The 11717-nt window shown below is 61.3% G+C and overlaps 1 protein-coding gene across 1 annotated transcript; it reads left to right on the top strand.

The window, feature by feature from the left end:
- The first annotated feature begins 955 nt into the window (after nt 1-955).
- LOC102267901 (LIM homeobox transcription factor 1-beta) lies at nt 956-7495 on the top strand. Its single transcript, XM_070380182.1, has 7 exons — nt 956-1020; nt 1701-1933; nt 4057-4238; nt 4405-4482; nt 4616-4682; nt 6889-7053; nt 7338-7495. The coding sequence occupies exons 1-7, from the start codon at nt 956-958 to the stop codon at nt 7493-7495; spliced, it is 948 nt and encodes a 315-aa protein (XP_070236283.1).
- The last annotated feature ends 4222 nt before the right edge of the window (nt 7496-11717 follow it).

Below are 11717 nucleotides of genomic sequence, written 5' to 3'. Positions count from 1 at the left end.
GGTGAGCATAGAGGAGGCCACCTCCCCCAGACTGGGGCATCAAAGAAGGCTTCCCAGAGGAGGTGGTGTTGGAGTTGGGCATTGCAGGATGAGTAGGAGCCTGCTGGATAGACTAGAGGTGGCTGGCAGGGGTTGCTGGGGTCTCCCCAGTTTGAGTGCCCTGGCCAGTGCCAGGGCAGCAGGCAGAGCTGGGATTGGCCTTGCCCACTGTGTCCCACCCGCTCACCGTGGGTGGTGTGGATGGCAGCCCCGGGAAGGGAGGCAGGCCGAGAGCCTTGCGTTTATGGCCGTTTCTGTTCCAGAACAGATTAGTAGAGAATTGCAGCTGTAATCTGTGCCTGTGATGGCGGGCCATAAAGAGGGATGGGATGCGCGCAGTGCTCCCAAGGTGGCACCCGCAGACGTGGCCCGGGGACGCGGGGAATGAAAAATGGTTTTAATTCCCTCCCAGCAGCAATAATTTGATTCTTCATAAATTTTTCCATCAAAGTGTTGTTGAGGCTGAGTTCCCACAGAGCAGGGCACGTGACAGGGATGGGGAGCCGAGAGGAGCGGTCAGTAGGTGCAGGCCAGGGCAGGGCCCTGCTCAGACCCTTGTGCTCACTCACCAGAGTTGCGAAGACCCACCCACCCCACCCCAAGCATTGTCTCCCGAGATGAAAGATGGATCCTCTTTGTCACGGAGGGACAGTATCAGACCCCGGACATTTACTCCCCACGTGACCCTGAGCACATGCCTGCCTCCCAGCACCTCAGTTTTCTTATCTCTAAAATGGGATTAATATTTCCTGCCTCGTAGGGTTGTTGCAAGGATGAAATGCACTTCTGTACACAGAGTGCTTGGAAGAGCGGCTGATACTGCACACGTGTTCTGTGACTATGTGTTCACGGGGGAGATTCCTAGGCTAAAATGAGAAATAAACAGGTGTGGCGAGGCAAGGGCCAGAGGAAGAGCATGCCAGAGGGCCATGGTGATGGTGCCCTGGAGGGCTTCAGGCAGCAGCCTCCGGGAGTAGAGGGGTAAGAGGGGAGGCAGGACTGTGAAGGGCCTGAAGGCCAAACTCAGAAACTTGGAGGTTCTCCTGAGGGCACGAGGGAGCCGTGGATGAGTCTGGGGCAGGGAGGCAGCGTGATCACGTGTGTGCTTTGGACAGACCCCTCTGTTTCTCATCCTGGAGGGTGAATCAAGGGTTGGAGAGGCAGTAAACCAGCGAGGACGCTGGGGCAGCCCCTCCGGCAGGAGGGGAGGGAGCCAGGCTGGGTGATGGGTTGGGCAAGGATGGGGATCACTTGGATGTGGGGGAGAGGCAGGGCCAGGGAGGAGGAGCACAGATGCTGGAGGGCCGGGGGATGGGACCTATGGGGTGCCAGTCCTTCCGCTCAGGGCAGGGCCCACCTGGCTCTCAGGGAAGGTGGAGACTGGCCCTGCACTCTGCCCTCTAGTGGTCGCTGTGCCTCTGAGCAGGCAGGCTCTTGAGCTGACATCTCTGGGCAGCATGCCCAGTGCCCATCTTGGGGTCGTCAGGGGCCCTGCCAGCCAAGGGGTAGGGCTCCCACTGTCTGGCTCTGTGCCCAGGGAGGGCCTCTCCCACTTGGGCCGGGTGGCTCCGGGTGGCAGGAGGAAGAGGTGCTCTGTGGGCAGTGCCTCTGGGAGGGACCCCTGAGCCCAGCCAATATGCCCCGCCTCTGTGCACCCACAGGCTCTTTGCGGCCAAGTGCAGCGGCTGCATGGAGAAGATCGCCCCCACTGAGTTCGTGATGCGGGCGCTGGAGTGCGTGTACCACCTGGGCTGTTTCTGCTGCTGCGTGTGTGAACGGCAGCTACGCAAGGGCGACGAGTTTGTGCTCAAGGAGGGCCAGCTGCTGTGCAAGGGTGACTACGAGAAGGAGAAGGATCTGCTCAGCTCCGTGAGCCCCGACGAATCCGACTCCGGTGAGCTGCGGCTGGAGCCGGGTGTGGGGCTTGGCACCCATGCCGCAGAGGGTCGCCCTGCAGGAGAAACCCGCTTCTGACCCTGGGACCCGTACCCCACACAGACACTGCACCCACACCCACAGCCAGTGCACACATGCACGGAGGTGTTCACATGCGGGGTGCACACAGACACGTGTGCATGGCCCCACAGGCCCACAAACGCACCTGGACACGATCACGCACAGGGATAGGTGCATGTGGTTGTACGTGCACACACACAAGCACATAAGATGTGTGTGTGGATACCTATGCCCAGGAATGTAAAAACATGGACACGTGTCCACTAGACATGTGCTCACATGCCCAAGCACGCCAAAGCCCACACCCATGTAAACACACATGTGTACACATGCCCTAGCACACTCGTGCAGTAAGTCTGGCTACACGTTTATCCATGTGCTCACAGGTACTGTACTTGGCACACACATGAATGCATGCCCCCTGCTCTCTGGCCCAGCAGTCCCCCTTTCCCTTGCTGTGACCCCACCGCAGCCCCACCTCACAGGGGTCTCTCCCAGCATCGAGTCTACAGGCATCTTATATGACGCATCCTGTCTCCATCACGCCCCCCCAAGTCTTCAGCAGTGGGCGGACTGGGGTCCTCGGTAGTGGAGGGAAAGCCTCCATTTCCTGGGGTGAAGGCTCCTCTCCACCCTGCTCCAGCCTCCCAAAGACTGCCAGTTTGGAGCGCTCCTGGCAGGAGGGGCAGGGCCAACCAGGGACAAGTTCTTAAGGAGGAGAAAGTCAGGAAGCAGGCTGGCACCTGGTCATTCCTGGGGGCGGCACAGACAGCCTGGAGCAGGGGGCGTGGGGAGGAGGTGCCCTGGTCTGCCAGGCCCTTGTGGGGAACCTGGAGCCCATGGTCAGAGGACCTGCCCACACAAAGGAGCCGTGTCCCTGCCAGAGCCCTTGAAGGGGGACATGAGCTGCCCATGCATCTGTCCCTCTGCCCACCCCTGGGCAGGGCACCATGGTGGCCAGGCTGCCTGGGCTCCTGAGGGAGAGCAGGGGCCAGCCAGGTGCCATTGGCACATTCCTGCCAGGCCTAGGAAGGGGGTCTCAGAGGGAGGCCCTCCTCCGCAGGGACTCATGCTCGGAGGAAGATGGGCTGGGGGCAGCAGGAGGCATGGGGGTGGGGGAGGCTCTGCTGTCTGTTTGGGGCCCGCATCTCTGAGACCCATAACTCGGGCATGCAAGTGGGTGTGGGGTTGCTGGGTGAAGACGCATGCTTCTGCATTCAAGGGTGTGTGTGTGTGTGTGTCCAGACGTGTGCATGCCTGTATGTCCCTGCTTCAGAGCATGCACCTGTGTGTACGTGTGTGTGAGTGCATGTTTTGCTTGTCAATCCTTAGTCCCTGGAAGCTCCTTAGAGCCTCCTCTCTGGGCCCTGATGCCCGGCTGATGCTGGGCTAGTGCCATGGGAACTGGTTTTCCTGAAAGCCAGCATTTTGGGCTGGGGTCCCCCAGGGCCCGGAGGCCACAGGCCAAGGTGGGGCCCAGGCAGGTTGGGTCAGGGGAACCCCAGGGCCAGACTGAGCACAGCTGCCAGCTCCTCTCATCAGGAGGGCTGTGGGCCTGATGGCAGATCGGCTGCCTGTGAGCGTCAGCGTAGCTGTGCTCCCTTCCGTGTGCCAGCCACACATGTGTGTGCCATACGTGTGCACCTGCACATTTCTGCAGTGCCCGAACCTGTCCCCATGTGGGCCTGTCTCTCTGCCCTTCTGAACGCGAGTGCATCTGAGTGGGCAGCGTGTGTCCGTGCCTGCTCACCAGGGTGCCCTCCTCTGCCTGTCTGGTCAGCAGGGCAGGTCTGGTGGCTTCGGTTCAGGTCTCCCCAGGGGGCTGAGATAAGGGCGCGAGGACCGTTTGCTGAGGAAGGGAACACACCGGGCTGGGTGGGGCAGTGGGTGGACAGGAGGTGAGAGGTGAGACGAGGCGGGGCCTGTGGCCCAGGGAAGGGGGCAGTCTCTACCCTGAGGGCCCTGGGGAGTCGTGCTGGGTGATGGCAGGAGGTGACGGGACCCCAGCAGCAGCGGGTTCCTGAGGATACGGGCTGATCCGCTGCATCGCGTCCCCCACAGTGAAGAGCGAGGATGAGGATGGGGACATGAAGCCGGCCAAGGGACAGGGCAGCCAGAGCAAGGGCAGTGGGGACGACGGGAAGGACCCGCGGAGGCCTAAGCGGCCCCGGACCATCCTCACGACGCAGCAGCGCAGAGCCTTCAAGGCCTCCTTCGAGGTCTCCTCCAAGCCCTGCCGGAAGGTGAGGGGCGGCCGGGGTGGGGCGGGGGCTGACACCCCCACACCCGCTGCCTTTCCAGACTCCTGCGGGGACCTGGGCATCCCTGCACCTCCCCGCCCAACCCCTGGACCTGCCACCTTCGGCGCCTGCCCACCCCCGGGCCTGACCCTTCTCCCTCTCTGGGCAGGTCCGAGAGACGCTGGCGGCGGAGACGGGCCTCAGCGTGCGTGTGGTCCAGGTCTGGTTTCAGAACCAAAGAGCAAAGGTGAGCACCGGCCACCAGCCACCCTGCTGGGCAAGGGAGAGGGTGGGCAGGCGGGAGACTGGGGGCCTGATGAGGGTGGGGCAGGAGTGCCTGGGGGCCGAGGCGGGGCTGGCATGCACCGTATCTCCTGCAGATGAAGAAGTTGGCACGGCGGCATCAGCAGCAACAGGAGCAGCAGAACTCCCAGCGGCTGGGCCAAGGTGAGCCAAGGGCCCAGCGCGGGGCTCAGTCTGTCACGAGACTCCCAGGAAATTTCTCCCGCCCCGGGGGTCAGATCTCAGGGAGCCAGTGCCTGGGAACCTGCTGAGATCCACGGACAGGCAGTGGGGACCACGGGACACAGGAGGAGGAGAAATGGCAGGGGAGGCAGCCCGGAGCGGGGACAGAATTTCCACATTCACCCTCTCTCTGTGCCAGGCACGGTCCTCACCATTCAACAGCTTCCGTCTCACTTAACTCACAGATCCCTAAGAGGAGGGGCATTGTTATCGCCCATCTCACAGATGAGGAGACTGAGGCTCAGAAGACTAAGGGACTTGCGGGGATCACTCAGCTAGTAAGGGGCAAAGCTAGGCTTTGGCCCTGAGTGTAGGGCTCCTGCGTACGTGCTCAGTTGCTCAGTCGTGTCTGACTCAGCAACTGCATGGACTGTAGCCCTCCAGACTCCTCTATCCATGGGATTCTCCAGACAAGAATACTGGAGTGGGTTGCCATGCCCTCCTCCAGGGGATCTTCCCAACCCAGGGATCGAACCTGAGTCTCTTACTGTCCCCTGCATTGGCAGGCAGTTTCTTCACCACTGGACCACCAGGGAAGTTCCTGTTGGGCTCCTAAACCTGTGCTTTTAACACGACCACACACCCTCTTGCCCATGTAGAATTCAGCAGAAGTCTCCAGAGAAATTTCCAGAGAAAGTCTTCAGGGTATTGAGAGTCCAGGGTGGACTAAGCTTTGCCCAAATGCTGTTTCCACGTCTTGGACTGGGGCTGGCCTCCCGGACCCCAGCGGGACCCCATTGGAGCCTTCTAGGCCTTGGAGGGGGGCCCAAGTGTTTCCCGAGACTGCTGGACTGGGGTGGGGGCTGCCGCTGTCCGCTCCCATGGGAGACGAGTGCCCTGAGGCAGATGCCAAGGCACTGATGGGCAGCTCAGGACTCTGAGGCCAGACCAGTGTCCCAGGCTGGACCCGGGGCTTCGGGCTGTGTGTGGCCTCAGAGCCCAGCTCTTCCTGTCCTGTCCCCTGCCCCCTCTCCTGAGACAGCCCAGCCTTCTGGGGCTGCTGCCATGGCCACGGGCATCTCAGCCCGCCCCTACGCTCTGTCTTGCTCTCCGGGGTTCCCAGCTGCCCCCTGGACGCAGTCTCCCCAAGAACTTTCCAGGTCCCCTTGAGCTCATCATAGCCCACACTGTACTTCATGCCATTGTCCCCGGGCCACACGCATACAACACCCCCTGCTGCTCCCCAACGCCCCCCTCCACCCACCCAGTACCCACACCGGAAACCTGGGCGTCACCTCTGACCTGTCCTGTTCCACGAGCACTGCATCTGCTAAGTCACCCAGTCAGTCGGTGATTTCTTCTCCCAGGTCCCTCATGCCCCTCTCAGACTTTCCTGCATTTACCTTAATGGGGACCCAAGCCCCTCACCCCACCTGTCTCCTCTTGATGGGCCCTGCCTCTGTCCTCCACCCTCTCAGCCTTTCTCCACAGTCCCTCCACAGCCAAGACCCTCCACTGGCTTCCTACAGCCTCAGGGGACACCCTGCCCCCCACTCAGCTCGGGTCCCCAGGGAACCATCTCTCTCCCCAGGCATGACCTTCTCTTGCCCTCATGTCCAGCCCTGTGGACTGGGCTCCCTGCTCCCACCGGGCAGTTTCTCCCTTCTCTGCCTTTGCTACCCTTCAGCCTGGCATCCTGCCCCTGGCTAGGCTGGTTGAACTCTCTGCTGGTTCTTGAAGTTACATGGAGGTGGAAGGCCCCTTCCTCCAGGAAGCCCTCCTTCCCTGAGCCTTGCTGGCCCAGGTGCAGGCTCCACCTTGGTGCTGCGGGTGCAGGGCACTCAGTGCACCCCCGTGTCATGAGTCATTACTGGCTGTTGCCGGAAGCCTCTGACTTTGGATAAACTAGTTCTTCTAGAGGCGCTGGAGTGTGTGTGTCTGGGGCAGGTTGGTGAAGTCAGGTCAGATATGGAGGCTCAGCGACCCTGGAAGCTCATGGGCAACCTCAGCAGGGGGAGGGGCTGGGAAGGAGGAGGTCAAAGGGACGGCAGCGGGCAGCCTGGACTGGGTAGCAGGGTGGGGGTCGTGTGGGATGGGAAGCCATGGGGGACTCCTGGGATACATCTGTGAGGTCCCCTCTAGGCCAGGACAGCCCCGGGCGGTTAGTGAGGGCGCCGTCTCTCCCCAGAGGTCCTGTCCAGTCGCATGGAGGGCATGATGGCCTCCTACACGCCGCTGGCCCCGCCACAGCAGCAGATCGTGGCCATGGAGCAGAGTCCCTACGGCAGCAGCGACCCCTTCCAGCAGGGCCTCACGCCACCCCAAATGCCAGGTGACCACATGAACCCCTATGGTAAGCTGCCCCACCCCTCATGGCCCAGCACCGCCCCTGCCCCCCAGCCTGACCTGGCAGGCCCTTCCAAATCAGCCCACCTGCCTCCTCCTGTCAGGAAGGGGGTACCCTGGAAACCCCCACCCGCAGCCCCCCAAACCCCCGCCAGCTGGCAGTCATCCTTTCCCTCCCTTACCTCCAGCCACACGGCCTGTAGGGCCAGTGGGGCCCCCAGAAGCCCCCTGCCTGGAACCCCCGGTGCTGACGCCCACCCCCTCTGCCTGCCGCCCCTCCCCCACTTCCAGGCAACGACTCCATCTTCCACGACATCGACAGCGATACCTCCTTAACCAGCCTCAGCGACTGCTTCCTCGGCTCCTCGGACGTGGGCTCCCTGCAGGCCCGCGTGGGGAACCCCATCGACAGGCTCTACTCCATGCAGAGTTCCTACTTTGCTTCCTGAGAGCCAGCCGGGCGGCACGGACGCTTGGGCAAGGGTCCTGGAGGGGAGGACTGCTGGCCACAGATGCTGCCTCACCACCCCCAGCCCCCCCGCCCGCACAGACTCTGCAGACAGCCATACGGTGCCCTCCCCTCGGCCAACCGGGCCTGGCTAACGTGCCCACCGGGCACAGCCAGACAGGCAGATGGGCGGAGCCTGGGCAGGGACTGTGTCCTGCCCCCAGAGACCGTGTCACCCCCAGGGACCCAGAACTCTCGACAGCCACTCACCTCCCAGCCCCACCTTGGCCTCCATCGCCTCCCTCCCCCTCCCAGTCTCTTTTATGGGAAGCTTAAATTCTCTCTATTTTTTTAAACGTCCCCTCTGTGTCCAGGCCACCTCCATGGTGCAGGCCTAGATCAAGGCAGGCCCCCCGCCGCCGTGCATGCCCCAGACGATGGCGTGAGAAGCCTGTGTACCCTGTGCCCTGCACTGTGCCCACCTCCTCCCACCTCTGGGGCAGGCCCACCAGCCTAGGATCACCCTTTCTACCTGGAGCCTGGGGCGGGAGTGGGGATGAGCCTGGCAGGTGGGCCAAGCCCACCACAGCTCTCCCCTGGGGAAGGGGGCGTCACGGGGGCGCCAGGGGCGGGAAGGTTGAGCCCAGGCGGACTCAAAGGGATGGAGACATACATGCATACACACACGCTTCAAGGCACACCCATGCGGATGTGCACACGGGTACCTAGACACGCTGAGAGAGACGGAGAGGCCCCTGCGGGTCAGCCCTGCCCCGTCAGGAAGGGGAAGGAGGCCAGACGGGGACAGGGGAGCCCCTCTGACAGCAATAGGAGGGGCGAGAGGAAGGGCAGAGGAGGTGAGCTCAGAGCACATGGATGCAGATGTAGCTTCGCCTCCGCCCGGATGGGGCTGCCTGGGCAGTCAGAGGCCCCAGAACCAGGCAGAATCAGGCCACATGGCGGAGCCTCCAGGTGGGAAGGCGTCTCGGAAGCACCCCTTGGCACTCCATCTGATGCTGGGCTCTCACCCAAACTGCTGCTGCCTCTCCTTGCACACCTCCAGTGACGAGGAGCTCACTACTTCATGGGGCCCCAAGTTCAGCTGCCTTTTCTGCTGATCTCACCTCTGTCCCTTTTCAGCCTTTGTCCTCGCTTCTTAAAGCCAGGCTTTTCCAGCTTCCTTTTAAAAGCCCTTCCTTTTCCAGCTCTTCCTTTTAAAATTGGACCTCCCCCGCCCCCACCCCCACCCCCCCAGGCTGGCTCCAGCTTTCCGTCTAAACGTGTAGAACAGATATAACCCAGTGTGCCCACTGTCATCAGCCAGCCTGGCCCTTCTGGGCTTTTCTTCTTCCACAAACTTCCACAGAGTCTCAGTCGTCCCGCGTCCTCCTGCAGCCTCAGCCAGCCCAGGTTCTGTGCCATCTCTTGGTCCTGGGTCTCCACTGGTCCCTTAAAGCAGCCACTCTGTCCTTTGGAGGGTTGGTCCCCTCTCTCCTCTTGGGCCCATATAGTCAAGTCACGCTGGGGGCACTTGGAGCAGGTCTGGGGTAGATGCTCCCTGCCCAGTAGACCTGGCCCTTCTCTCCCAGACTCTTTATGTTGAAAGAAACCTCAGGAATGGATCAACTAGTCTGCCCGTTATTGCGCGGCTGGAAAACTGGGCCAGGAGAGGGGCAGGGACAGGCCTCTCAGCTAGTCAGGAAGAGAGCCGAGCACAGAAAAGGGGCACCACGCCAGCTCCTCATCCTCTGTGCCTGGTGAACGGCCTCCGGGTTGGGGGACATGACTCCTCTTAGTAGACTTGCCCCCCCCCCGGGCCTCATAAACCCCAAGTCCAACCTGCGCTCTGCCTCTGCCATGACACTGCCCCCTGCCAGGAGCTGGTACAGGGCACACATGCCGATGAACTGCAGGTTGTCAAAGCCAGAGGGTCCTCAGCTCCCTGTGCCAGAGACACCCCGTCAGCTGGTTTAGGTTAACTCCTTCGTGCTACTGCGGCTTCCCCCAGGCTCTGATAACCACGCTGCCCAACCCTGGGCTGGGTGTCGGGACACAGCTAAGCAAGATGTAGGGCCCCGTTTGAGGACCTCTCTCCTGGGAGGAGAGACATACACATTCTGTCCCAAGCCTTTCCAGACATTGTTGGGGACCCATTTCTCAGATGAGGAACCTGAGGCTCAGAGAAGGCTGCCCAGCAGAAGCACACGGGACCAGTCAGGCTTGCTGGGGTTGGGGTGAGTTGAGATGACTGGGTTCTGTCCACTTCATGTAGGAAAGCAGAGCCTTGACCTGGGGCGGGGGAGGTGAGTGGCCAGGACCACCCCCACCCCTGCTGTGATGTGGGACCACCATCACATGGTGCCTGGGTGGGAAGCCAGGGGAGGGGGACGTGACAGACTATTCTCTGGAGGAAGAGGGAGAAAGTGAGGGGTTGGGGGGGGAAGTGTCAGAGGAAAGTGGAGTTCTGCTTCCCTTTCGGAAAGCTGAGGCTCAGAGGGAGGAAGGGAGCTGCCCCTGGTAACACAGGGAGTGTTACCACCTCCGCTGTGGAGCCCTCCAGGGAGGCCACACAGAGGGACACTGGTTCTAAAGGTCAGACCACGGGCCCAGCAGAGCCTATAGAGAAGTGGCCAGTGCCAGTGGGCTGGGCGTCTCGGGAGGCTTCCTGGAGGCGGTGACGTGGGGAGTCCACCATGTCCAGATGAGCAGGCCCTGGCAGTGAGGTTCGGGGGAAGGAGAATTGGCTGACCTCTGCCCGGCCCAAGCCTGAACTCTGGGCACCACCTGGGGTGAGACTCTCACCTCCTGTCTTTGAGAACCTGCAGCTCTGGGGCTCACTCTGCCCTGCGGGCAAGGGGGAGGGCCATGCTCACAGACGCGCACACAGCCACACACACAGCCACACACACACGAAGGCCCACAGACCCACATTCACAGACACGCCGCCTGGGGGCTGGGGAAGCAGAAGGGACCCTCGAACCTTTGGCCCTTGGACGGCGCCACTGCCTGTGGGCCTCTCTGCCATGGCTGCCCCACCGGGGTCCCACGGGAGCCCAGCCCAGCCAGGTGTGGGGCCCCGGCCGCCGGCCATTCCTGTTCTCCTTGTACAGACTCTCACTGTCCACCCGCCATCCCCAGACACATTTTATTTAATAACTTGTCATTGTTAAATTATTTATTAGCGTTTACCACATCACCACCCCCACCCTGCCCTCCACTCTCACCTTCTGCCTCTTCCCATGAAAGCAGAAAATGGAAACAACAGAAAAAGACGAGACATCAGTATATTTGTAAATAAACCAACCTGTACACGCCTGTGGTGCCTCTCCTTGGGGGGAGGGGCTGTGCGGGGCCTGAGCCAGTCCTGCCTGAGATGCCAGCAGATTTCTCAGTGGGCGCCAGGGTCAGCAGGTCAGGAAGGGAGAGCCTGGGGTCCCTGGTCTTGCCCAACACATTCCCTTGTTCCATCCTATAATCGTCACCTCCCCATCCTCATCCTGTCCCAACCCCGACCCATCACCATCCTTGAAACAAATGCCTCCCTCCCGTTTCAATCATCCCTTTCCCCAACACACTCAACCAAGCACTACAGGGGGCCCTTAAGTGCCAGCCACTAGGCTGAGAACTGGGATTGGTCTCTGCCTCACGGAGGTAGACAGTGTGATGTGAGCTCAGCCTTGTTTCAGGGGTACCCAACCTCATCTGGAAGGACGGAGCATCATGGAAGGCTTCCTGGAAGAATCTGCATATTAAGCTGAGATGGGAAGTTAGCTGGTGCAGGGGGACTGGGTGAGGAGGAGGAGGAGTGTCTGCAAGTTCTTGAAGCTTATGCAAACACCTCAGGTGCAGGCAGAATCTTGTGACTCTCCTAAACTGCAAGAATAGCTAAGTTTGGGGCTGGGGGAGAAGCATGAGGCCAGAGGCAAAGCCAGACCGTCCATGGTCTTGCTGCTGCGTGGAGAATGGATCCAAGTAGGTCAGGTGGACTGGACAAAGATGGGAGTCAATGGGTCACCTAGGCGACAGATGATGACGGCTCTGACTAGGGTGGTAACAGGAGAAAGAAGGAAGGAAATCCTGGAGATTCTGTGAGAGAGGGGAGTGAAGGCAACATCGAAGTTACTGGATAGCCGGGATGGGGGTCCCTGGAGCACTCTGATCTGGGGCACAGGGAGCTGACGGTCTCTGGGGCATCCATGAGCTGTCAGGGGCAGGGCTGAGCC

The sequence above is a fragment of the Bos mutus genome, chromosome 11, assembly GCF_027580195.1.
Source record: "Bos mutus isolate GX-2022 chromosome 11, NWIPB_WYAK_1.1, whole genome shotgun sequence".
In the NCBI taxonomy this organism is placed as follows: Eukaryota; Metazoa; Chordata; class Mammalia; order Artiodactyla; family Bovidae; genus Bos; species Bos mutus.
This window is presented reverse-complemented; position numbering and strand designations above follow the sequence as displayed.